This window comes from Rhinoderma darwinii, chromosome 4 (genome assembly GCF_050947455.1).
Source record: "Rhinoderma darwinii isolate aRhiDar2 chromosome 4, aRhiDar2.hap1, whole genome shotgun sequence".
Classification (NCBI taxonomy): domain Eukaryota; kingdom Metazoa; phylum Chordata; class Amphibia; order Anura; family Rhinodermatidae; genus Rhinoderma; species Rhinoderma darwinii.
Genome location: NC_134690.1, coordinates 172,869,707 through 172,895,717, shown reverse-complemented (window position 1 = coordinate 172,895,717; position 26,011 = coordinate 172,869,707). Strand labels below are relative to the sequence as shown.

At 40.8% G+C, this 26,011-nt stretch overlaps 1 protein-coding gene across 2 annotated transcripts in view; it reads right to left on the bottom strand.

The window, feature by feature from the left end:
* Nucleotides 1-362: 362 nt before the first annotated feature.
* Nucleotides 363-26,011, bottom strand: part of EIF4G1 (eukaryotic translation initiation factor 4 gamma 1) — a 73,199-nt gene continuing 47,550 nt past the window's right edge. For both annotated transcript variants that reach the window (XM_075861905.1, XM_075861906.1), the window contains 25 exons: nucleotides 22,736-22,828; nucleotides 22,326-22,395; nucleotides 19,394-20,254; nucleotides 18,980-19,068; nucleotides 14,930-15,107; nucleotides 10,989-11,122; nucleotides 10,780-10,902; nucleotides 10,519-10,689; nucleotides 10,203-10,400; nucleotides 8,608-8,754; nucleotides 8,263-8,499; nucleotides 7,872-7,976; nucleotides 7,183-7,437; nucleotides 6,811-6,910; nucleotides 6,623-6,725; nucleotides 5,976-6,220; nucleotides 5,753-5,880; nucleotides 5,506-5,678; nucleotides 4,994-5,119; nucleotides 4,821-4,902; nucleotides 4,630-4,728; nucleotides 4,376-4,510; nucleotides 3,069-3,150; nucleotides 2,792-2,932; nucleotides 363-1,680 (listed from right to left, as the gene is read on the bottom strand). In XM_075861905.1, the coding sequence (XP_075718020.1) occupies nucleotides 1,490-1,680; nucleotides 2,792-2,932; nucleotides 3,069-3,150; nucleotides 4,376-4,510; nucleotides 4,630-4,728; nucleotides 4,821-4,902; nucleotides 4,994-5,119; nucleotides 5,506-5,678; nucleotides 5,753-5,880; nucleotides 5,976-6,220; nucleotides 6,623-6,725; nucleotides 6,811-6,910; nucleotides 7,183-7,437; nucleotides 7,872-7,976; nucleotides 8,263-8,499; nucleotides 8,608-8,754; nucleotides 10,203-10,400; nucleotides 10,519-10,689; nucleotides 10,780-10,902; nucleotides 10,989-11,122; nucleotides 14,930-15,107; nucleotides 18,980-19,068; nucleotides 19,394-20,254; nucleotides 22,326-22,395; nucleotides 22,736-22,828 (4,266 nt within the window). In that variant the 3' untranslated portion in view covers nucleotides 363-1,489. The remainder of the gene's footprint in view (nucleotides 1,681-2,791; nucleotides 2,933-3,068; nucleotides 3,151-4,375; nucleotides 4,511-4,629; nucleotides 4,729-4,820; nucleotides 4,903-4,993; nucleotides 5,120-5,505; nucleotides 5,679-5,752; nucleotides 5,881-5,975; nucleotides 6,221-6,622; nucleotides 6,726-6,810; nucleotides 6,911-7,182; nucleotides 7,438-7,871; nucleotides 7,977-8,262; nucleotides 8,500-8,607; nucleotides 8,755-10,202; nucleotides 10,401-10,518; nucleotides 10,690-10,779; nucleotides 10,903-10,988; nucleotides 11,123-14,929; nucleotides 15,108-18,979; nucleotides 19,069-19,393; nucleotides 20,255-22,325; nucleotides 22,396-22,735; nucleotides 22,829-26,011) is intronic.

Here is a 26,011-nt window from a genome sequence, read left to right as displayed (position 1 = left end):
TAAATTTTGCGATTAAACTATCTTATTTAATTCACTAATTCGATTTCCATTAAAAAAAAAAAAAAAAAAAAAAAAAGATGTACGTAGCCTTTAAAACTAAACAAAAAAAACCCCACAAAAGCAAAGACATACATTATAAAATATCATAGCTATTACAGAAAAACTGTTCTTATTCATTTCCCCTGAAACAATGGCTCCATCAAAACATAAGTGAATTAATGCAAGTATAAAGTATAGACATTAGAATACTTCAATTATTTTCCACACGACTGGATAATGCAAGCATTGTGTTCAGAATCCATGTATTAATATGGGAGGCTTAGGCCTATTTAGTGCAAAACAGAAATACAAGACACATTACGTAAGGTTCTCATTTATTTCCAGTTTCTGTGAAAAGAGGTTTTGGGGAAATTTTGTATGTCAGAATCATTAAATACTTAATAAAGAAAGCAAAAAGTATTTACAAATTTCATTCTTACTTGGTTTAATAATTACAAGAACCTCCAAAACATTTTGGAAGGACAAATAACCAAAAGGCTTTGCTTTCTCTATAAATACAGAATTTGCTAGGGTTGAGAGATGCCTCTTTCCAACACATGGTGATCTGAAATAAAATTCTCTACTCCACTGAGAAGGGAGATCTGCCACAAAAAAAAAAAAAAAAAAAAAAAAAAGGAAATCATAAAAATTCAGCTGCTGGTAGAGAATCCAACAACGTGAAGTATTACAGATCAATTAGAAGTTCATTTGTTTTCTTCCTAATTAAAAAAAAAAATGAAAAAAAAAAATAAAAAAAATATTCGGTCAGTGTCCTGAACACCAGTATTCGCTGGAGACCAAAACACAGGATTCAAAAATGGCTTGCTGCCATCTTCAAACCAAAAACAATTTGTAATAATTATATATATTTATATATATTTATATATCTATATTTGAGCCATAAAGAGCAATAGAGAAGCTCAAGTGCTCCGTCCCACTGAAGCATGTAGGCTCCAACTGCTCTTTGGGAGAAAAAAAAAACAAAACTAAAAAATCACGTCTGCACAAGTGAAAGGTCTGCGTGCGTCCCACTTACGTGATGAAGAGGAAGGGAAGAAAGTGGACACAGCTTTCCACCCTTCTTTCAGCAGTCCCAAAATACCTCAAGTACTCTTATTAAGTGAAACCCCAGGAGATGGTTCCATTAATAGAAGGAAAAAACCCAACAACCATTGCCGCCTTACCCCTGTGCCAAGGCTTCTTCCAGGCAACTGCCCGCAAATACCAGGAGTTTTGACCTTCAATACCTTTGTGCCAGGCTACCTCCCACCCTCTGTCAGGCTTTATCATTCAGCAAGAGTCAATACATTCTTACAAATGCAAAATCATTGGGATTTATGTGTTTTTGTTAAAAAGTCTGCAGGGGAACAATACAAAAAGAAAACAAAAAAAACAAAAACAAAAACTGGAAGCCCCAAAGAAAAATGAGAGCAAGCATAAAGGCAAATTTCTAGTCCTTGTGATCAGTATCAGATTCATCTTCTGCTTCCCGCAACCATGTAAAGAAGGCAGTGACAGATTTCAGGGCGACACCTTTTCCTTGCTGCTCTGCTGGGTCCTTGCTGGATTCCCACTTGTAAAATGGCTCTTCCTTTATCGCATCTTCATCGTACAGCGCATCAAAGAACATCCTTAATAAATCTGAGACAACATGACACTGGTTAGTACGTTTCACTAGCGATTATGGAAGCCAAGTTTTGGTTAATATCCATTTTGACTATCGATCCACAGCACAACTAATTTTTAGTAATACATCTAAGGCCAGAATCACACAGGTTTCAATGCAATTTTTGGTGTTTTGTTTAGTCAAACGAAGTGGACACAAAAGAAAGACGATACATCAGTTCCTTGATACATTTCCTTCATTTTGGGTTTGGGTAAAAAAAGAAAGAACAAAAAAATCAAAAAACATCAAAACTGTGTGAGCCTGGCATAACAGTGGGTGTCCCATAGGTTGGGTCCCCATCCATGTCTAGATAACTTAAAATATTATAAATAAAGTCCTTGGCAAAGAACTGAAAATAAATACATGAAATTTGGCAAAGCTTTCTAGAATTCTGAAATACAAAACTCCCCCTTTCCAAACTTTAATCCTGACTAAGATCTTTCGTTTCAGGCCATTCAACAGTAAATGACAAATTGAACTGGATCTGATCTGTTACTTTATGATAACAAATGGGAGCCTAAGTGGAATGGTCCAATAGAACCCCACAGACAATGCTGGTACCAGTTAAAGAGGCCATTTCTATAGATTTTCTCTGATTTAACCAAACACTAGTAAAAACACAATGGAGCAGATTTACTAACGCGGTCTAAGATTTAAACCGCGTGAACATTCACCAAGCAGTCAGATGCACCAAATTTATAAGTTGCACACGCGGTATGATCAACTTTGCATATCTTGCTACATATGTTAAACAATCCTCTTCCTTAAACCCACTCTTGGTTAGCCAAGTTGACTAAAGTATTTTGTGGCAACATTTGTGTGCACAGCGGTGCATTTAAGCCATGCCCCCCTTTTAACTTAAGCTATGCTGCCTTGTTAAGTGAGGAGCAGCATGTCTAAAATAGTTAATAAATGTGGTGCACGCCATGTGAACCATAATCCTGGCAATTATGAGGAGGAAATCTGCCCCAATGCAGCACTGCATGTCCAGTATTGCTTTAAGAAATGAATAATAGCAGGGAAGGTAAAAAATAAAAATAAAGGTTACAGGCCACATACCAAACTTTGTAAAAAACAAACACTTACTTGGGGGCTGGTCAAGCTTGACAACAAGGGCTTGCAGAGCGTACAGAGCTTGTAGTTCCTTTGTTTCATTATTTAGGTATTTTTGAAGTAGCTTTGCTCTGTTGTGGATCACAGTAACATCAACTCTACAAGGATTCTCCACTACAAAAAAGGGAAGAAAAAAAATACAAATCAATAACTCAAGTTGAGAACCTACCAAGAATCTCTTAATACCTTTATAAAAATTTCTATAAATAAATAAAAAGCTGACATTCCAGTGGTCAGTTCCCATACTTACAGATAATGGCAGAGTTGCACACAGAACTCATGAGAGATCTGACAAATGCGTTCGATGACAACTGCTGGTCAGACAAGCTGGCCTGTAGGAAAAAGAAGAAGTTACAACCCAGTCTAAAGGGGTTTTTACACAGGACGATTATCGGGCAGATGAGCGTTCATACAACGCTCGTTGCCGATAATTGCCCTATGTAAAAAGGGCAGCGATCAGCAGATGAACGAGCAAACGCCCGATCAACTGCTGATCGTATAGTTTAAAAAAAAGTAAAAGGTTATGGTTGTCGGCAGCACATCTCCCTATATAAATACTAACGACGTAACGTATGGGGACGAGCGATCGTAATAACGACCGCTCGTCCCGATCCATAGCTCCATGTGACAGGAGCAAACAAGCGTCGATCAACGCTTATCGGCCGGTGTAAAAGGGCCTTAAGGTCTATGAAAGTATCCCTAAGCGATAATTTTAAAACGAGCACACAAGTATTTTGTTTCTCGTGCGGAGACAAAACTTCTGTCACAAAAAATGGTTTCTAATCGTGAAATAAATTAGACAAAGGCAAACGGACCAGAAAAATAATATTTGAATCATTGCTCTTAACAAATGTATCTAACATCCAAACCACCACTAAGTGTTGCTATTTGTCTTTCCCATTGCTGTTGCGGACCCTTAGCCCTAGATTTTTAGCAGAACTATTTTCATTCGGTATGCTTTGCTGCCTCAGGGCCTGGAAACCACCATCATGGCATGATATTCTTATTGCAGAATGCTAGATTTACTCTACTCTTGACATAATGGGGTCTGTACTGTCCAATTGTAGCTCATTACTTGTGGATCTTCCAGGTAATTTATTTTCATTCAAATATCAGAGCACTGATGTTATTTTTTTTTTATAGCATTGGTTCTGCCTTACTATGCCATGAATGCCCTACGCACCCATTATTTCTCTCAAGTCATAAGCACGGACATTGGACGAGAGTAGCACTGCCTATAGTTCTGAATTATGTTCAGCGACTTGACATCTGCACTGCCTTTTCCTATGCATTTTGAGACACCATTTCAAGAATAGTGTTCCAGTAGAAACTTGGTGGCGGCTACTTCCCTCGTGTTAAAGTTTAAAGGGGTTGTTCCAATCTGGATTACCCATTTTCTAAAAGCGGAACCTGACCGAATTACTGTGGGTCAGATAGCTAAAACTCAGCCTGCAGACAGCTACACATTTTTCCTGCTGCTGCCACTGCACATGTATAGGTGACAACACTGATCCAAAAAAACAAAACACGACTTTGCCCCATCGCCCGGGATCTTACGTCAATCCAGTCAAATATTTTCTGGTTACTACTGTTCTCTTTCAATATTTTAGCGAGCATATTTTCCAGCTCGACTGGGGGCAGTTCCTTCTTACTGGGCATCTCAGACTCCTCTCCCAATGTGTACTCAAGTTTCTGCGATGAGAAAGTACAAAGGTAAGGAAGTTGGTCCATAGCTTACAAATGCAAGGATAAAAAAGAAATACAAAAAGGACAACTTGAGGCTTAGAAGTGCTAATTTTCTAAAGTCTTACATTGTCACTGATAAACTTATTCATATCCTGATCTTTCGACAAGAACTCTTTCCAGCTGAGTCCGGATTCTTGCCACAGGGCACCGGCTTCCTTGTGAGACTGCAACACAAACAAGGTGGTGATAGTGGTCAAATAGAAGTTTGAAAAGCTCATATGACAAAGTGTTCCAATTGTCGTAGCACAAAACTCACCATTTCTTTACACTGCAAGCCTAGAATGTCAATAAGCAGTGTACCAGCCTTTCCAATGGGAACCAAAGGTTTTGTCAACTCTCTAAAAAGAAAAATAGTCTTGTAATATCTACACCTGCAAAAAGAATACTCAAACACTCCTTACCACCAGACAAATTGAGTAAACCTATTACCTGAACAACTCTCCCATGGGAATTCCTCCTTCTGCTAAGACTGGACTGATAAGTTCGGCTAAATACAGCCAGATATGAGGGATGTCTATCTCCATATCTTCAGCAACTTCAAGTACTTCTAAAACTCTGAAAATAGAACCATTTTTTATAAAAGTGAATACGTGCCATACTATTCCTCAGTAACAGTTGTCAAACCACTGAATGACTGGAGGTTATTTTATCCCTTCTCGAATAAGACAATACTCAGTGGTCTAGCGCAATGTTTAACGGCAGACCCACAACAGGTAAAATTAAAAAAAAAAAAAGATGTTGTGATGATTACAATGACACTGGAAAATGTATATCCATAGATACTGCACGTGCAGGACAGACCGGTTCCATCGGCAGCAACCAATGGCCAGACATTAATATACTTAAAACTTATAATCTGAAGTCATCCTAACGGATACCATCCACATCTAAAAACTTTCCCCCCTAAACCACTATGAATTGTAAAAAGTGTTTGTAATTACCCCTGATAATACTGCTCCTTGGGTAGTGTGCCAGCCTTCACCAGTGAGAACAAAAGAAAACCCATATGTTCCCGAGCGATAGCGCTCCTCTCCAACGTGGACTCGATACCGTTTCGTACAAAGATGAATAGCAGCGGAAGGCTGTCAAGCTCTTGCACACATTGAAGTGCCTCCTGTAGCGACAAAAGACTGTCAGACAAATCATGACCAAGGTCACAGAAATACAACTCTTGCAAAAGTACTTCACCTTCATATCATTAATATGTAGATATTCTTCTATGATAGATTTGGACTTCTTTTCTAATTCTTCCTCTGACAAGGCAGTTTTAGAGGATGTAACAGGGGCAGCAGCTGATGTTGGGGGCTCAGGTTTGACTGAAAAGTAAATAGTTAAATGTGAGTAGATGCAACACGGAGTGTAGGCAAGGCGGGGTAAAAGAAACACGAATGGAGGGACACACGACACTTACTGCTGTCTTTGCTGCGATCTCTTGGCTCAGTCATACTTGCTACTTTTCTTACTGCTTCCTGGGGAATCTGTCTCTCTCGCTCTCTGCTATGGTCATCTGTCTCCTTGCTATAACTCCTCTTTGTGAGTACAGCCCTTACCCGATCAGTGCGGCCAGAACGTTCAAAAATATCCCCTTTATCAAACCTCTCGCCTCTCTCAAATCTGTCTCTGTCTTTCTCTGAGCGGTCACGGCTTGAGCTTCCTCTGCAACAGAGAAGAGAAGCCGGAGGTTAAATGTAAACATATTGCAACTATTACAAGTGGATACACTCTAATAATAATAATAATGCATTTTATGTTCCAAACTTCCAGGTCAACAAAAGCTCATTCATGTTAAAGAGCAGCAAAAACATTCAAACAATGAGGTTACAAACTATATAGTGTATATTTAGACTAGTGCGTATATACTCTATACACTGCAAAGATGTACAATGATAAGAGGATCACACCAGCTGGCAGAGCTGTGAAACATTCTAAATATCTGCATCAAGTATACAAGACACTGCCATCAAAAAATGCAGCAAACACAAATCCTTTTGTTTCACAACAATTAAATCGCTACCGAGTTGAAATATGTGGTACAAAAAATACAACCAACCGGTTTACCTTTGTACTTGACGCCTAGAATCCTGACTCTCCGCAGGTGCAGACTGCAGCAGGGCAGAGAACCTATTAAGTGTGCTGGTTGCCGGCCGGCCAGTTTCTGGTGCTAGAAGAAAAGACACCATTCAGATTAAATATACATTGATAAAAGGACTGCAATTCTTTACATTACAGCATAAATACGGACTTACCGGACTCAGCGGGCTTTGCTCCAGTCCCTCCACTGCTGCCTTTACCCCAACTTAAACGGCCTCCAGGTGCAAGCAATTGGTTAGAATCTATGGCACCAAGCTAGGGAGGAGAAAAAAAAAAGTAACATTTAATATAAAATGCATACATACAAAGACGCGGGTCTCAGCCTATGCTGGCAAAATATGGGGGGAGGGGGGGGGGGGGGGGGGTGTTGTTCAGGCAGTCAAATCTCTTCCAGAAAACAGATCTGAAATTCATTAAGGAAAAAAAAAAAACAAACACATAGGTTCTTCAATGTAAACAGATTGGCAATCACTGGCCGATGCTACAATATCAGTATCTGTGCATAACATTAACAGATAAGTACTCACCTTTGTTATCTTGGTGATCCTACTTGTGTCAATAGGGCGGCTTCCTTTACTAATAGGCACAGTATTCCAACCCTCATCATTTGGCTGACCGCTGCGTCCTCCTGCGGGGCGTCCTTGTGGCTCTCGTCTCTTGTCTTGCTTATTCATCAGCTGCTGTACCTTAACCTGCTCGCGTTGCTTTTCCATCTCTGCATCCTTATGGATTTGATCAATAGTCTTAGGGCCCTGATCTGCACGACGAGGTACCCAGTTGCACTATAGAAGTAAAGAATGATTTTGAATATGAATTATATTTACACAGTGCAGAAATATTTTAAAAACCATGTATTGCCCCCACTTATGTACCCTTTATTATGTTAAAATGCATTGTTTTGCAAATACATTGATTCAAGTGATACTAGAATGTGTGTGTTCAATTGTTCACTCGAATAATTGAAGGGGAAAAAAAAAAAAAAGTGCGAGATGTAATTTTTTAAATTATTTTTCCTTTTATTCGGTTTAATGAAGGAAATAAAATCTATCCATAGCTGCACTCGAGTAAACCATAACATTTCTCTGCCTGTCACATATGATGACCATCTAGTTAAGACAATGGGCATTTTTTAGACAAATTATTTTTGCAAAGACAAACCCTATGTCACAAAAGACAAACTGACTAAGAAATCTGAATCAAAGAATAACGTTCTTACCAATCGTAGATCGATAACATCTTGAAGCATGAAACGGATACGAGAAGAAGTTTTCCTTTCTTTAATGATTTTATCCATTTGGTTAAAATACTGATCCATACGTGGCTGTTTAAGAATAAGAACTTGAATTATCAAAATGTAACCAGGAAATGTTTGTAGATTTAGATACAAAACGTGTAAATATGTTTACATACATACATACATACAGGGAAAAAAACAAAAGGGAAAAAGGAAGGAAAGCATACAATGTACACAGGCGGACTAAATATCGCCACACACAGAACCAATGGAGACTAAGTGGTGGTCAGTGAAGTATCTTTTAAAATATAAAACAAAAATAAGGCAGGCGGTAAAAGTAAAGTCATGCTTGGTAATAACAAAATAATCTTACCTTAGCCCTTTCAAAGTCCAAGTCCTTCCCGATTGTGGACAGCAGCCGACAAAGACACTCCAAAGACTCTTCGTCGTGGTTCTTCAGCAACTTTACTACACAGTCGTGCATAATGGCTTCAGTCAGCATTTTTAATTTGAAAAGCTCGCCAATAAATTTAATATTGCCAAGGGATCTGCGCCTAGCACTATCCTTGGCTTCTGTCAGCTCGTCATTAAGTCGTGCCTTTTCCTCTGGCTTCAGAGAAAGAGAAAAATGTTAAGTTACTCAACACGCAAAACACAGTAAAAAAGCTCAATTGAAGAAAATATTTGACAGCCTAAATATCAAAAGCTGAATAAATACCGTAGCAGCGGCATCCATCTCCTTCTGTTTCTTTTCAAACACCTCATCATCATCTTTGTCCTTCTCAAACTCTTTCTGGCAGCGGTTCAGTAGTAGCTTGCGGAAATTTACTGTAACTCCTGGTTTGTCTGTAGTTGGGACCTTAAGCTGGAGAAGGAAAAAGGGAACGTCAAAAGGTTGGCCACACCACGTTTATTTACATTTGCTTTTATACCGCGTTTTTTTTTGTTTCTCGAATGCTAGGCAACATATTCCTTAGAAGGCTAAAGTAAAATATGAGAAATCCTAGACACACACAGTGATTTAGTCTGTCACATGTTTTTATTTATTTAATTTTCTAAAATCCAAATCTGAAGTTATAGAAAATATTCTTACTAAAACTAGTGTACAACACTGGATATGTGGATTACTTAGATTGGTGGGGGTATGGCCGGCGTGACCCCCACCGATTGCCAGAACGGGGATGCTGTGTGCCACTGCTTGCTGAGAGGAGTTGAATGGAGCAGCGGCCGAGCATGCGCCCTGCCACTTCACTCAGTCTAGTTTAAATGGAGCGGCAGGACGCATGCTTGAGTGCCGCTCCATTCTACTCCTCCTAGGGCGATCAGGAGACACCCGTTCTGGTGATCGAGTGGTTCCAGCGGTCGGACGCCAGCCAACCTAACAGTTATTACCTATCCAGTACACAGCAAAAATCACAATCACATTAATTGCTGCATTTCTGTTGCCCTATTTTAAGATTGTACGGTACATGAGGGAATAAAGTCAGGTTCTGATGTGGGAAAAGTGTAGGCCATTAAACAAATTAAATTATTCCAAAGGGTGGCATAGATCGTGTTCAGTAAACTGATTTTGAGAAACATGCTTGCTTGTTGAATCAATTGCAGATCAAATCTTTCTAAAAGCTCAGTTTAAGAGGTCTGGTCCTGTTCAGACAATTATAAAGACCAATCCCACAATTGAGCAAATACATTTTAGCATATTCTTTCAAGCAGATCAGACATATTATTAAAGCCTAAGGCTATGTTCACAGAGTTCTTTGACGCGGAAACCGCGTCGCAAAACTTGTCAAAAACGGCCCGAAAATGCCTCCCAAATGATTTCAATGGGAGGCGGGGGTATCTTTCTCCCGCAAGCGGTAAAACTGCCTCGCGGGAGAAAGTAGGGACATGCCCTATGTTCGGGCGTTTAAGCCTCTGACCTCCCATTGACTTCAATGGGAGCGAGAGAAAGCGTATTTCGCTGCGTTTTATGCCCGTTGTGCTCAATGGCCACGGGCGAAAAACGCCACGAAAAAACGGTGTGCAGGGAGAGGAAAATCTGGCTCAAACTTCCAAACGGGATTTTGAGGAAGAAATTCCACCTGCAAAAAACTCAGTGTGAACCCAGCCTAATTGTGGGGTCCTTATCACAATAGAACGTAATTGTATGTTTCGTGATACACTGTACTGAAGGGCCCAAAACAGGATTATTTTTTTGAAGCAGAATTATCCATTTTTATTTCAATCAACTCAACTATTTTGTCACCATCTCAAATGTAGTTGAAATGACTATACTGAGCCCAAAAATACTATTACTGAACAAAGCAGACTTACCCCCATAAGGCAGCGGCACATATTGGCATATGCAACAGAGAAATTTGGCTCAGAGATGGCCTTTTCAAATATTAGGTCAATGACACCCTTTAGTCTATCCTCTGTGTCGATGGCCAAGTCTGTGACTTGCTTCATTAGCTGTTGGAACATCTGTGGGGTCAGCTTGTTTAGGATACTACGCACTCTGCGAAACAAGTCCTGTAAAGAGAGGAACCATTAATCTTGGCATAGACTGGCACAATTGTAAGTACCCATTTTCTCCCTACAATCTACAAGCCGTATGTACTGCCCATGAGATCCTGCATTGCCAACCTACCAGGGTCTTATTATCTGGATCCACTTCTTCGCTGGCTCTCTTGTTGACCGGCTTCCATGCCTTCTCTGCTTTGTTTAACTGCACATTTTCATTTATTGACACCGTTGCAATGATTTTGCGTGGCTCTTTTCTGGGACCCTGTTGAGACCGTCGAGGACCAAGATTTGCTTGCTGTAGGCAAACGAAATAAACCAGTAGAAGATATAACAAAACCAAAATTTATGGGACATTTTTCACTAAAGCTAGAGATTAAAAACTTACCGGGCCGCGATTTCCCATAGCAGGTCGGCCTAAATTGGCAAATGATGGTGTAAAGTCTGGTCCAGCGTTCTGCATGCCAGTTAATCTTGCGGTGTCTATAGGCCTAAGGGGAGTTTTGTTCGCCTGTTAAAACAAACATAACTAGGGTGAACTACTGAAAAATCGTTTACTCCCCAAAAAAAATTAAAAAAAGATAAAAGGGTACCCACTTTGTCTAACACTACATCAGTAATCTGGGGGAGACCATCTGGTTTTTGCATGCTCGCCACAATATATTGAAAGCCAAGTAAGAATTCACGGTCATAACTCTTCTTATCCTCAGGATTCAGAGGTTTCCATTGTTCTGTAGAGAAACAAACATATAATCTGGCATCACAGGATCCAGGGTCTCATTTCTAAAAGTGAGTCACACTCCGTCAGTATAACATGGACTGCTGCCGGCATGCCATGCTCACATCTTTTGCCCCTATGATGGAAAGCTTTGGCTGTCTTGCGGCTGCAGCAGCCATACTTCTGAGAAAACACAATAATGCAGCAACGTTGTGACGGGAGCTATACATATGAAGTTGCATTTAATAGAAGTTAATAAACTTGTGCCTAAGGGCCTGTTCACATCAGCATTGGGCTTACGTTTGGCTTTCCGTTCAGCTGTTCCGTCAGAGGAAAAGACTAACAAAGACCAATGGAAAGTATCGTTTCTGTATGCATTACTATAATTTTTTTTAGTTCAGTTTTCCTCCGTTCCGCTAGGTTTTTTCTTTTTTTCACAGACACAATAGCGCATCACACTACACTATTGTTTCCGTGCAAAAAATTATAACCTAGCGGAACGGAGGAAAACTGTATCAAACATTGAAATCAAATGGAATGCAAACGGAAACGATACTTTCCATTTGTCTGTTCCTCTGACAGAACAGATGAACGGAAAGCCCAACGCTGATGTGAAGAGGCCCGAACATGTAAAACAGGAGCACATTAACCCTTCAGTTACTAGCCTATTTTGGGCCTTTAATACCAAGCCATTATTAAGTTGTTGTTTTCTTTTTCAGTCACATTTTAAAAGCCATAACGTTATTTTTCTGTAGACCTAGAAGGAACGGTGAGTAAATGCCCTAGGTGGCCAGTGGAGAAAGTGGACATTTATCACATGTTTTGGACTTGTGGGGCTCTGGGGAATTTATGGGGGGAGATATCAGACTTAGTGGGGAGAGTTTATAGCGTGCGGATTCCAGTGGATCCAATAGTGTTGCTTCTGGGATACATCAGAGATTTGGAGGGGGAACGGCTGAAATGTTTGACCATTGCCAAAATGCTGTATCCGGTTAGGAAGGTTATAGCCAAACATTGGCTGGATGTGGAACCACCGTCCATGCAGGAAATCGGGACAGTCAATTACACGGTTCTGATAGAACATAAAATATACTCAAAAAGGAGGGCTACTAAGATATTTTAGAAACAATGGGCCAGGTGTATTAGCCCATCCTAGGTTGGCATCGGCGGAACTGCTTACTCTTCGTTCAATTACCTAGGAAGAAAAACGTTGCTAAGGCATGCTGTATGGGGCTATAGGCGGTATTGGGACAAGGAGACTGGTGGATTCAGACATGGGATCTAAAAAGACAATACTACTGTTATTGGATGGGTAGATTCTTGAGAGAAGGGAAAGTTAAAGAGTACCAGTGGGAGACCAGAAACAGGTAGGATGGGGAGGGTCTACTATTTCCTGAGATCATAGGTATGCGGTTTCTAGGACTAGATAAAGTTGTATAATGGACTGGGAAAGAAGGTCACTGATGATAACCTACTGGAAGAAACTGACACATATTGGAAGGGCTGGCGCAGGGGGTGGGGGGTCTGGTTATGTACGGTTAATTTGTTTTTAACAGCATCATTTAACGTACCATGCAATGTACTGGGAAATTGTGAAAAATGTTGTGGGGTGGAATGGAAAAAAAAGGCCAGAAGTTTCTGTATTATCTGAGTTTTGTTTTTACGATACTCCCTTAACTTTATAAGAGATACCAAATTTATATCGTTATTTTTATGTTTTACTACTTTTACAAAATAGAAACATTGTTAAAAAACTATTTTTTCTAAGACCCAGAACTTGCTTTCGATTGAGTAGTGCGAGTTGCAGAGCAGGCTGTAGTATTTATTGATAGCATTTTTGCGCATATAAGACATATTGATCATCTTGTTCCTTTTTTTTGTGGGAGACAAGGTGACCAAAAAACTGCAATCAAATTATATACACACACTAACTTGATTTTTTTGGGCTTAAAGGAACAGTGTCACAATTTATTTTTTTATATGTTAAAGATGTTAGTGCTTTATTAAAAACGTTTATATTCATTTGTGTGTTTGTGTTTTACTTTTTCTTATTTTTACACTTTTTCTTCCCTATGGGGGCTGCCATTTTTTGTTCCATTTCTGTATGTGTCGATTAACGACACATACAGACATGGAATACGGCAGCCACAGTCCCATAGGGACTGCGAACGGCTCCCGTCCCATTGACTTCAGTGTACGGCGTCTGTGTGGGAACTGCGCATGTGCCGCTCCCACACAGTCCAATTCGAAATTGGCGCCGTCCGGCGCCATTTTCCTGTGGACCGGAAGTCGCGGCCGGACAGTAATATTACTACTTCCGGTCGCGGCTTCCGGATTTGTGCACTTGGACCAGCGGCAGCAAACGGAGCGGACGGGCCGGAGGGAGCCGCGGCGGCAGGAGCAGGTAAGAGATTTCAATGTATGTTCGTGTTTGTGTGTGTTTACTACTGTATGTAAACCTACTACACTGTGTGTTAGCTCAAAAAATGGCGACACACGGTGTAGGAGGTTACACCGTTCAAACCCCTCGTTTATCCCGGCACTAGCCAGGATAAAGGAGGGGGGGATGCTGAGAGCTCACTAGAGCGAGGGCTTTTTACCCAATTTTGCAAAGCTGCAATTTTGGGAATAGCTCCATCTAGTGACCAAAAATGGGTAGTATTATAAATTAGAATTAATTTATAATATTTCCTGACTCGTGAAAAAAATAAAAAAAATTTGAACAATGTTTAATCACCCACACACTAAATGTTTAATTTAAAAAAAAAAACATGTTTTTCTGGCAACACATTGCCTTTAATAGGATTTCAAAGCTTGGTTGACCTGGGGGCCTTCATTAGGCCTCCAGGCTGCCATGAAAACCTTTGGCGAATTGGCAAAGGAAGCGCGATGGGCTGTTAGAGCGGGGCAACCCATTCTTTCAACAGCTTAGTTGCCAGTCACTAATGCCCACTGCATCTAAGTAGTTAAACTAGTAGGATCAGAGTTATTGATGATCCCAACAGTTAGCAATCAGATGTCATATACATGGAGCGCCATACCCCCCCCCCCTTCTTTATGAGGTACAAACACTGTGGTCGAAAAGGGGTTAAACAGAATCAATACTATGCTCAGTTAGCAGATCACCATTACAAAATGGCGAGAAGAGACATGGTTTGTGCCTTAAATACCCATAACTGTATGTGAGGACATATCACACCTCCACAAAGGGAAGAACACCAAGTACAAATTGTATCTTGCAAAAATGAATGAATCCTTTATTACAATAAATCATAAAAACATATTGGCCATTAGGACCTAAAATTTAGACAAACAATTAAAATCCACTGATGGAGAACAAGAAGGCTACTCAAAATATAACATACTCTACAGTGCTATATGATATAGTAGCACTACGGGTCACTTAATCAGACAAGCTGTAAATGTAGAATACAAAGAAATGTGATAACCACAAATATGGTTCAGAGACACGTCTCCACACAAAAACATGTCATTGACCCAAACAAAATATAGAAAGGGATGGCAACAAACACTTTGTATCAGTATATATGTAGCTAAATAGAAACCAGGAAATCACCAAAAGTCAATAAAGGTCCCAGAGACTATACCAACCCATGTGTTGCATGATAAGCCTGAAATCAACTCCACAACAAGAGCCCTGACGCGCGTTTCGCGGTAGCTTTTTCAAGGGGTACTGACAGGTAGGGTGACTAGTGTTGTATTTATACCCAGCGGCAGGAGGGGTTCATTCAAAATAACCAATAGCGGTTTGGTATTAAAGATACCTAATTGTACACATCCAAGATGGTTTGTGCCTTACCCTCTTTGTATTTGTACTTCAGATCTCCTGGCTTTACATCAGAATCCAGCTTGTCCTCCTTCTCCTCCCATGTCTCGTCCTGCTCCTCTACAGGGACACTGGGGGCCTGGTCAACTTCAGGTGAAGCAGCAGGTGGGTTAGTAGCGGACTCTGGAGCTTCAGGAATACCATCACTTGCCTAAAGAGAAAATACAGAATGTAAACATTGAATTCTTGAATATTAAATTATTTTTTCCACAATAGACATGGCACAAAAATCTGATGAGGTTCCAACTCTGAGGCCTTAACTCTCCATGAGAAAAGGGAGTCTCCAGACCCCTGTTCCACCCGGTGAGGGTGGCATTGAGACAGGGGATTAAAGAAAGCTGCACACTGCCATGTGCCCATTAAATCATCACCTGCATGTCAGTAGGTACCTCACTGACCACAATTGGGGGCAACTGACCTATTAGGCGTTTATGCCATATTCACAGGATAGGTCATTAAAGCGGCTTTCCCACTAAAAATAATTATGGCTCATTAAATAAGTCTCATGAAAATAATCATAGGACATTTATTTCAGTTGTAAAAAATGCACCATTATAAAAGTAATACAAGTACCTGTGCCCCATATTGTTATGTTGTTTATATAAGTATTGCCGTGGGTAACGTCCACCCGCAGCACTTCAATTCACTGAACGGCCCCATTCACTTACATAGGTACGTGCGACGCGCGTAGCACGGATGTAATACACGTTCATGTGAATAAGGCCTTAGAGACACACAGGATTGATCTAAGTAGAGCTGTCAGTTCAGCTGAACAGACGGAATCAGCCAATAGTGCGCGATCCAGCTCCTATATATATAAAGGATACTTAGAAGCTGCATTGGAAAATCGAAAGACAATTTTAATAAAAAAGAAAATTCAAACAATGTTTAGAATCACATAAAACATTGATTGAATAAAATCTTTCAAAAGCCTAAACTTTAGTTAGGTCACTAATGGGTTAAAATGCACTTAACTGGTTCAGGACCAGGCACCGTTATGTAACGCATGCTAAAAGTGGCTGTCACCAGATTTTGCAACCCCCATCTCCTATTGCAGATCGGCGCTGCAGTGTAGATAAGAGTAACGTTATTTTTTTTTAAAACGAGCATTTTTGGCCAAGTTATGACCATTTTTATATTTATGCAAATGAGGCTTTCTAAAGTACATCTGGGCGTTTTTACTTCTTTTACTAGCTGGGCGTTGTGAATAGAAGTGTATGATGCTGACGAATCAGTATTATCCACTTCTCTTCGTTACCACCCAGCTTCTGGCAGTGCACAGACACACAGCGTGTTCGAGAGATCAAGCTGTGACTTCACTTCCTGCCCCAGGTCCTGCATCGTGTCGGACGAGCGAGGACACCGGCACCAGAGGCTACAGTTGATTCAGCAGCAGCATCAGCGCTTGCAGGTAAGTCGATGTAGCTACTTACCTGCAAACGCCGATGCTGCTGCAGAATCAACTGTAGCCTCTGGTGCCGATGTGTCCTCGCTGGTCCGACAATGCAGGACCTGGGGCAGGAAGTGACGTCACAGCGTGATCTCTGGAGAACACGGCTGTGTCTGCACTGCCAGAAGCTGGGCGTTGTGAAGAGAAGTGGATGATACTTCTATTCACAACGCCCAGCTAGTAAAAGAAGTAAAAACGCCCCGATGTAACGAACACAATACACGCCCACTTGTACATAACTTTAAACACGCCCAGTTGTACTTTAGAAAGCCTCATTTGCATAAATATAAAAATGGTCATAACTTGGCCAAAAATGCTAGTTTTAAAAAAAACAAAAAAACGTTACTGTAATCTACATTGCAGCGCCGATCTGCTGCAATAGGAGATAGGGGTTGCAAAATCTGGTGACAGAGCCACTAACGTTTTTGATGGGCTACCGACGTAATTTTTTCAATGTTTTTTTTAGTGATCAATGCAGGCTCTTATTTTTATGTACATAATTCTTGCGCCTTTTTTTTTAAAGCATTTTTAGGTTTAGGCCTTGTTCAGTGCCTTTGCATAAAAAGGCATTTTAAGTCTGCTCTCCTGGATTCAATTCTGGTTTTGGCTTAAAAAAAAGGCATGCAAAACCTGCAGCAAGTCTGCACTGTATGAACAAGGCCTTATAGTTTAAAATAGAAAGAGTAAAATAATATTTTATTTTTTTTACCTTTTAGCAATTTTTTTTCTGGTAAATTAGGGTTACCCTATTTGTGACCGGTACTGTCTACAATAAATTTTGATATATTACATGTCTATTTTAGGGTCATTAGCTCAGGGCTCTTGGGGTGGAACTATTTTTTATCCTATACTTTTCCAACTAGGGCTGCACAGGCGAACTCAGCCCTGTCATAGTGAATATTGCCACTGTTAGGGTTGTGCAGGGACGCAGCAGTAGCCTTCTACTACGGGCTTCCCAATGATCATGTCTACGGTCACATGATTACCAGGACCAATAGCTGCTGCTGCCTCTGTTCTATACACAGCACTCAGAGCACTGTGTATGTGTATTTTTTATTTATTACTTTATGTTTTTACTTTATTTTTAAACTTTAATGTACTGGCATATATCTATATGCCAGTACATTAGCCTGTGTATCGATAGTACACAGGCAGTTGTTAGGACATACCTAAGTATGTCCTAACAGGAAATATGGTAAGATAGCCCTGGGGTCCTTCAATGGACGATGGGCTGTCTGCCCATATATGGTATGTCCCTCAATCGCATCACAGGGATCCAAGGGACATCCCCCCCTTCTTCTTGAATGCTGCGGTCAGCTTTGATCACAGCATTCAGGTGAATTATGGCGGAGATTAGAGGTTTCTCTAATCTCTGCCGTTAGAGCGGGGCTGCAGCTGTGTAATACAGCCATTGCACTTCTGCTGACAAGTGCGCGAGCTATCAGCATGAGGAGATGCGGCCAGCGCTGCACTAATGAGCGGCGGTTAAGGCACTGAGGACAGAACATGGGGGTGTTTTGCAGTGTGCCCACCATGTTCTGTCTTCAGTGCCAGCAATCATTAGTGCAGCGCCGGCCGCATCACCTCATGCTGACGGCGTGCAATTGTCAAGACTCAGGAGCAGGGCAATCGTTGTATTACACAGCCGCAGCCCCGCTCTCATACATTCATGAGTTACAATGCTAAGCTGTGTGGCCGCACAGCTTAGTATCGTAACACATGAAATAACGGTATCGAACAGTTTGGGGGTACGCGGTATCGAAACAGTATCAAAGTTTTGATGCATCGTGCATCCCTAGTACAGAGCAGACAACAGTGGTGAAAACCTCCAGGGCCCCTGGCAGTCTGACACCTAACATTCAGCTGCCCAATCGCTCTGGTGGCAAGCTTAACCCAACGCTGTATATATACAGTGTGCGGTCCTCAACCAAATTAAGACGACCTGTCATGTCCCCAGAACAGGTAACCTGCCGCCCGCCATACCTTTTTTGCTGCTTTTCCCAATTCCAGCTGTGATTTTTTTTAAAGTGGTTAGGTGCCTCCACAATCAGTCCATTCATGTCAGCAGATGATATGCGAATTGTTGAATATGACAACCGGGTAGTCTCCACCGCCCAGCGTCAATGGGGCGGTGAACCTAATCCGCTATGACACTATTAGCACGTCAGCTACCAAAAGGAACGTGCTGATTGCAGGGGTTACAAAGGCACCTAGCAACATAAAGTTTACGGCACAGATTTAGGGGCAAGGCAGCAATACAGGTATGGCAGCAGATTACCTTAGGGGACATGACAGATGTTCTTTAAGGAATCATTGATACACCAACTATATTTACTGGAGAGAAACGCAAAATCTACAATAAAAAAAAAAAGCTAAAAAATTTAAAAACTGCAATATCAAGAGTGTTTTTCCCATTTGAAATGTGGTTAATGTCTACAGTGGAAGAAAACCCATAGTATAATGAGAGCTTTCACACAAAAAAAAGAATCTTCAAAATATATCAAACTGCCATTTTAGGCAAAGTGACCATTCAAAATAATGCATTTGCAGATTCTATTGCAAACTGCTCTTACCTCTTTAAACGCATCTAGAAGATCTCCCACTGCCTCTTTTTTATTTAAATCCTTTATTTTCCTCTTCTTCTTTGGTGCAGACAAAGCAACTGGAAGGTCAACAAAACATTAAGTTTAGTAAACTTGCAATTGAACCAAAATTAAAAATGTGTTAAGCGCTTTAGTGCAAAATGGAAAATAAAATCTAATCTCATAAGTGAGGAATCTGTAGGATGCCCGAGAGAAACACAAACTTTCCGCTAAGAAACAGGACAAGGTAACAAGTATAAAAACGAGCTTTTCAGAAGCGCACACAACTATACAAAAGGGGTCGATCTTTAGCCTAAATCAAGTCAGAAAATGTAAGCAAAACCCGTCCATCAAGACGTTTAGGACAATCACACCGCATTGCCATAAACGTGAAGATTACATTACCTGCCACAGGAACATCGGCCGTCTGATGTGCTGTCTGTAAAGCAACCGGCTCTGGCTTAGCAGGTGGTTCCATTTGAACATCTTGAACTTCTGGTGTAGGGTCAGCCGGCTTTTCTTCGGGTTCTGCGATGGGGCTAACATGAGATTCCTGTGTATCCTGTGCCTCAACTTCCTCTATGCCGGATGATCCCTCTCCATTTGTTAGAAGCTCCTCTGGTTGAGCAATTGGAGACTCCAAGGAGGGCTCAGAATGGCAAACAGTTGGTGCCTCTGGCTGTGCAGGCGGCTCAGTCACTTCTTCAGAGAGACCATTAGTATTCTGAAGATCTTCAGCAGGTAAACTCTCCAGGGGACTTTGCTCTGGTGTAGATTCTGTAGCGGGCTCCTCTGCTTCTACATAACAGGGCTCAGATGAAATTTGGGATAAAGGAGCCTGTGTGTGAAAGTCAATCTCTGAAGCAGAAGAATCCTCTTCTGGTAAAGGACATTCCTGTGAATCAGACATCTCAGTCTGGATAGGATTTAAAGACTCTGTCTGGGGTTCAATACTTGGAACTTCAGAAACCGGCTCTATTTGTTGAATAGCTGTCTCTACAATGCTTACTTCCACCGGATTTGGGTCCTCCTGAATAGCTGTAGTATCCTCTGGCAACATGGATACCTGAGTTGAAAGGATTTCTAGCAAGGGCACTTCCTGTGAATCGAGAGTCCCTAGAAAAGGTGCTGACACCTCAGGCGTAGTGTTATCAATCATCAAGTCTTGCTCACAAGCAACTTCCATGTTCAGATTTACTAGAGGAGGAGAGGGTGAGGGGCTCTCAGCAGTCTTGGTCAGCACTTGGGTGGTCTTTGGGCCATCATCTTAATGGGGGAAAAAAAAGTTTAATCATAAATATTTATATGCACAACTTTTCAAATCATTAAAAAATGTTTTTATTTTTTACGATACAGCTACTATGTATCCCGTAAACATTGATTTGGCTGAGACAGCTTCTGTCAGTTCGGCTAAACTGACAGCTCGGCTGAGCGTGGTTTCTGCCTGTCTCTGATACACAGCATCCTGCTAATATCTATCTATGTGATTAATATTAGCTAGATCCTGTGTGTCAAAGACCCGCAGGACCCGCTCTCAGCAGAGCCGTCACTTCATGAAGACAGAAATTCAATAGAAAAAAATGTATTTGATTTAAAAAAGGTGTACATCGCTAATAATAATATATCTTTTTTTTAAATACATTTAAATTAAATACATAGATATATATTTACACCAAGTCTAGAATAAAATATACCAAAACATATACACGAAGCCAAATCCAGCAATGCCACCCACTGCAATATAATATTTAGCTGTTAAACTGCCGTAAAGAAAGTGTGTGTGAACGGACCCTCAAGCAAGTAGCGAGAGTTTGAGAGTCGAGCATTATTCCGGTTTGTTTTTGTGTGTGCGCATAAAGAGACCTTCCAAAAGCCCCAACTTCATTTTTCTGTCGATAAATCCGTATGAGGGATTGATTTTGCAGGACGAGTTGTAGTTTTTATGGCACCATTTAATGTACCGGGAAACCGGAAAAATATTCTATGTGGGGTGAAATAAAAACAGAACAGGGATTCCTCTATTGTTTTTCGGAGTTTTGTTTTTATGGTTTTCCCCGTGCGGTAAAAATGTCATGTCAACTTTATTCTGCGGGTCAAAACGATTAGGGCGATACAAAATGTATCATTTGTTTGTGTTTTACAAGGAAAAAACAAATTGTTGAAATTTGTGTTTTGCCGCCATATTCTGAAAGCCATAACTTTATTTTTCCGTTGATTGAGCGGTATGAGGGCTTATTTTTTGTGGGGTAAGCTATATTACTTTTTATTCCATTTTTTGCAGTAACTAAAAAACAGCAATTGGAGTTCATATTTTTTTCTTTTTAACGGCACTAACCGTGTCGGTTAAATAATGTTATATTGTGCTTCAGACTTTTAGGGATGCGGCGATAAGTTGTTAAATTTTTTTTTACATTGCTTTTGGGGGAAATTTGTCGTTTTTTTTTCACTGAATATTTTACTGGAAACTCTGGCAGGGCTCAATAGGTATGCAAAGATGGCAGACCTGAGGGCCTTCATCCCCAGGTTGCCATGATGACCGCCGTCGCAATCGTGTCTCTGGGGGGGGGGGGGTGGGTTTAGTCTGTGAGCCTGGTCTATACTCCCCCACCCGACTTCCGCCATGAATTTATACGGTGGATGTGGGGAAGGGGTTAAAGGGAACCGGTCACGTGGAACATGCTGTTCCGATCTGCTGGCAGCATGTTATAGAGCAGGATGTACAGGGCAGATGGATATATAGCTTTCTGGGAGAAGATACAACCTGTATTTTAGAGATATAAATCCCTGTTTAGGCCCCCCTTCACATGTTCATTAACTACGTTTAACATGTTTGTCAGAAAAGCTAGCGTGCGGTATATGCGTTTCGTCTTTTTAAACACGGGAGCCTATAGTTTATAGGCATCTGTTTAATGTGTACGCCATGGGATTTTAATAGTTTATTATCTGTCGGTTATCCAGATTATGACTTATCAGTCTATGGTGACTGTTGCCACTGTTAAGGCATCGATCACAGCCGGCGTTGGGAGCTTATTCTGGCTTATACATCAAACTTGGTGCAAAGAATGGATTTAAGAGTCCCGTAGATTGACAACTAAAGTGGTTGAGGCCACCCTCTAGCGTGAGCAGAGATTTAGATCAATAAATACAGGTTATACAGAGTCTTTTCACAGAAAGCTATATATCAATCTACTCTGCTCATCCTGCTGCTCGCAGATCAGACAGTATGTACCATGTCACTGGTTCCTTTTCAAACTCTTCCTAGCTCATACTACAATGCCAAAATTTGCATTAGAAAAAGCCCACAGTCCATATAGTTAAATTGTATTTTTCTGCTTACCTGGGCGCACTACAATAGGCACATGAACACTCTCTCCATTCGCCTGCACGTCAGAGCCTCCAACTACAGACTAAAAGAGGAATATGCATAAGCACTAACATTTATCATACCAACTCAATGAAAAAACAAAGTGCAACAATTGCAGCAAGTTATCACAAGATAGTAGCAAAGTGAAGTCCTATACAAGCCTTCGATCACGGGTCATTAAAGCGCTCACCATAATGCTACATTGCTGCTCTCTACATACTTATTATCTGACAATACCAACCCCAACCCCCAAAGTATTTTAAAGCCAAGATCTTAAATTACATTACTTTCTGATTGGCCAAGTAAACCAAACATCCTAAAACGGTGTACAGCCAAGCTTAGCACGTCCATAATGCAGCTTTTGTAAGGGGGTTAAGGATTACCTGTGGAGGCGTGGGTGTCGATGATGTCCTTCCTCCTGACAAAATTTCTTCTGTAACGTCTTTTCCTCCTTGGTTGGGATCTCTAATCCTTATCTGATTTATAAATAAAATGTATACATTTATGGTTTAATTTATTAAACCATATGAGCTTTAAAAATTAAAAATGGATATCCTAATTGAAGAGACCTATGAAACCATCTGTTAATAGGTTAAAATAAGCACACAAGATAACTTTTTTTGCGGTGTCACTTATTTAAGAACGTTACATTTAACAAGACTGGTTTAAGCATCGGAAGAAATGTGAAAAACTTCTGGGACCCAGCAACAGCCACGTGGAGAGGGAACATTGCCATATGCTGTAAGGGAAATGAACAAAAGCCAAGTCTCTCTGGATAGCGGCCGAATCCGAACTCAGGCAAAGGACCGAGGCACGGAGGTAAAAAAAACAAAAACCAAGAGCAAAGCTTTGAAGCTATAAAGTGGTTTCATCCAGTCACTGTGCACGGATACAGCAATGTAATGATAAAAGGTCAGTCAAGCAGGACATTAAGTCCGGCTGTAAACTGTATTCTGTGTTTATGCTGGGACAGCTAACACTTTACAATGTGAGTGCAACGAAGTAGTAAAAATGTGGAAAACAAATCTATCCGTAAAACAGGCTGAGGCAAAAAAAAAAAAAAAAAAAAAAAAAGTTATGAGAGAAGTAAAGAAAGCATGAAGTAAAGATGTTGTGAAAAGACTAGAAAATTGGATTTATGTACACACCATAAAAACCGTTTTCTTGTATTCATTGGGGGAGACAGCACCATAGTATAGGCTCTAGTACTAGGAGGCCGAAACCAGGCAGGAAAAGTCTTGGATCCTGCCAGGCAGGCCATACCCTCCCCAGAGACACTGAACTAATATCGGTTTGTACAGAAGCAGTAGTAAAAGACAAAAAAAACATATGCCACGGCCCTGGGAAAAAGTCAGAACAACAGGTCCCGGGCCTGGAACAAACCAAACGAGAGCAGGATCTGTGTCCCCTAACGAATACATCAAAAAAATTTCAGAGAGTACCAAAATCCAATTCTCTCATTTATATAATTGGGGGAGGGGGGACGACAGCACCATGGGGCAACCTAAAGCTGCCCCAAATGGTGGGAAGATCAATAAAGGAGAAAAAAAAATAGAAGGAAAAAAAACAGATGCCTGTAGCACCTTCCAAACCAGACTGGTATCAGAAGCAGCCAAAGAGTGAACCTGTTAAAATGTGGTGACTGTGTGCATCAAAGTCTGGTAGCTGCAGCTCCGTGCCTGTGGAGAGTGTATTCCTCCGACCTAGTGCCTGCCTCCTAGTAGCAATGACCTATTCCATGGTGCGGTATCCCCCAATGGTACAATCGAGAAATTTAGGGGCTAGAGTTGGTGTAAATAGAAAGAAACTGCATCCAAAGCAGAAGACAGTTGCCCAGAAAATAACACGAACCTCACCCGATATAATATCTATGTAGTGATTATTATGTTTAACCAGTTAGTGACCGGCCCATAGTCTTTTTACGTCGGTCACCAACGAGCCTTATTCCGATGCCATAGACTTTTTACGTCACGGCATCGGAATAAGTAAACAGAGCAGGGAGCTGTCAAATCTCCCTGCTCTCAGCGTCCCTGCTCTGCCAGGTGAGATCGATATTAGTATCGATCTCACCCGTTTAACCCCTCAGATGCGGAGCAGGGAGCTCCCTCTCTCTCCCACCGACACCCGGCGATAAGATCGCGGAGTGTCTGCGATGGCAGCCGGGGGCCTAATAAAGGCCCCCAGGTCTGCCTGTAGTGTATGCTTGCTAGGTCATGCCTCTGGCATGACCTAGCAGATGCCTGTCCGTTTTGAACGGACATGCATAATACACTGCAATACAAAAGTATTGCAGTGTATTATAATAGCGATCGGAGAATTTACTAGTGGGACTAGTAAAAAAGTAAAAAAAAAAAGTTTAATAAGTTAATTAAAAAAAATGTGAAAAAAAAAGAAAAACCCACTTTTTCCCCTTACAAACTGCTTTAGTATTAAAAAACCGAAATAAAGTAAAAAAAAGTTACACATATTTGGTATCGCCGCGTCCATAACAACCCCGACTATAAAGCTATAACATTATTTAACCCGCTCGGTGAACGCCGTAAAAAATGTTATAAAAAAAGATGGAAAAATTGCCGCTTTCTCTGAATCCTGACTTTAAAAAAATGTGATTAAAAATTGATCAAAAAGTCGCATCTACTCCAAAATGGTACCAATAAAAACTACAAGTCGTCCCGCAAAAAAAAGCCCTCATACAGCTGCATCGGCGAAAAAATAAAACCGTTACGGCTCTTCAAATATGGAGACCCAAAAACAAATAATTTTGAAAAAAAAAAAGCGTTTTTACTGTGTAAAAGTAGTAAAACATACAAAAACTATACAAATTTGGTATCGTTGCAATCGTAACAACCCGTAGAATAAAGATATTGTGTTATTTATAGCACACGGTAAACGGCGTAGATTTAGGACGCAAAAAAGGGGGGCGAAATTTCAGATTTTTTTCTATCCCCCCCCCCCAAAAAAAGTTAATCAATAAATAATATGTACCTCAAAATGGTGCTATTAAAAAATACAACTTGTCCCGCAAAAAAACAAGACCTTATACAGCTATGTCGACGCAAAAATAAAAAAGTTATAGCTCTTGGAATGCGACGATGGAAAAACTTAAAAAATTGCTTGGTCATTAAGGTCTAAAATAGGCTGGTTATTAAGGGGTTAAGATGCTACCGGGCAGAGTATCAGATGTAATGACTTTTCCTTGTAAATTCCCCAGCCCTGAGTTATTTTGAGGTCACCTTTACAAGCCTACGTAATGCTAAGTAAGGCAACACCCAGCAAGCAGGTAATGTGTCACTATAATCTATTGCAGCCTGAATTACAGGACCCACGCCGCTTTGTTTTTAATCAAACTTGACAATCGCACCCGTCATCCTTTTACACTTCCACGTTTGAAAGACTATTTAACTAAAACATGCTTTACAACACGAACATGTCATGTCTGAAGTGCCACACTTAGTTTCACGATTCATTAACAGACTATACAATGGAAGCATATGCAGCATGCATCTCTGAGTAAGGCCACACGGACGGCACTGACCCAGCCTCTATGCGGCCAAAAGTCGCACCATTGTGATATTGGCTGTTAGCAGCAACACGCGGTTTCTTGTAAAACTACCTTTTGCCTGCAAAACCATGCAGCCATGAATGAATACACCCTTTAT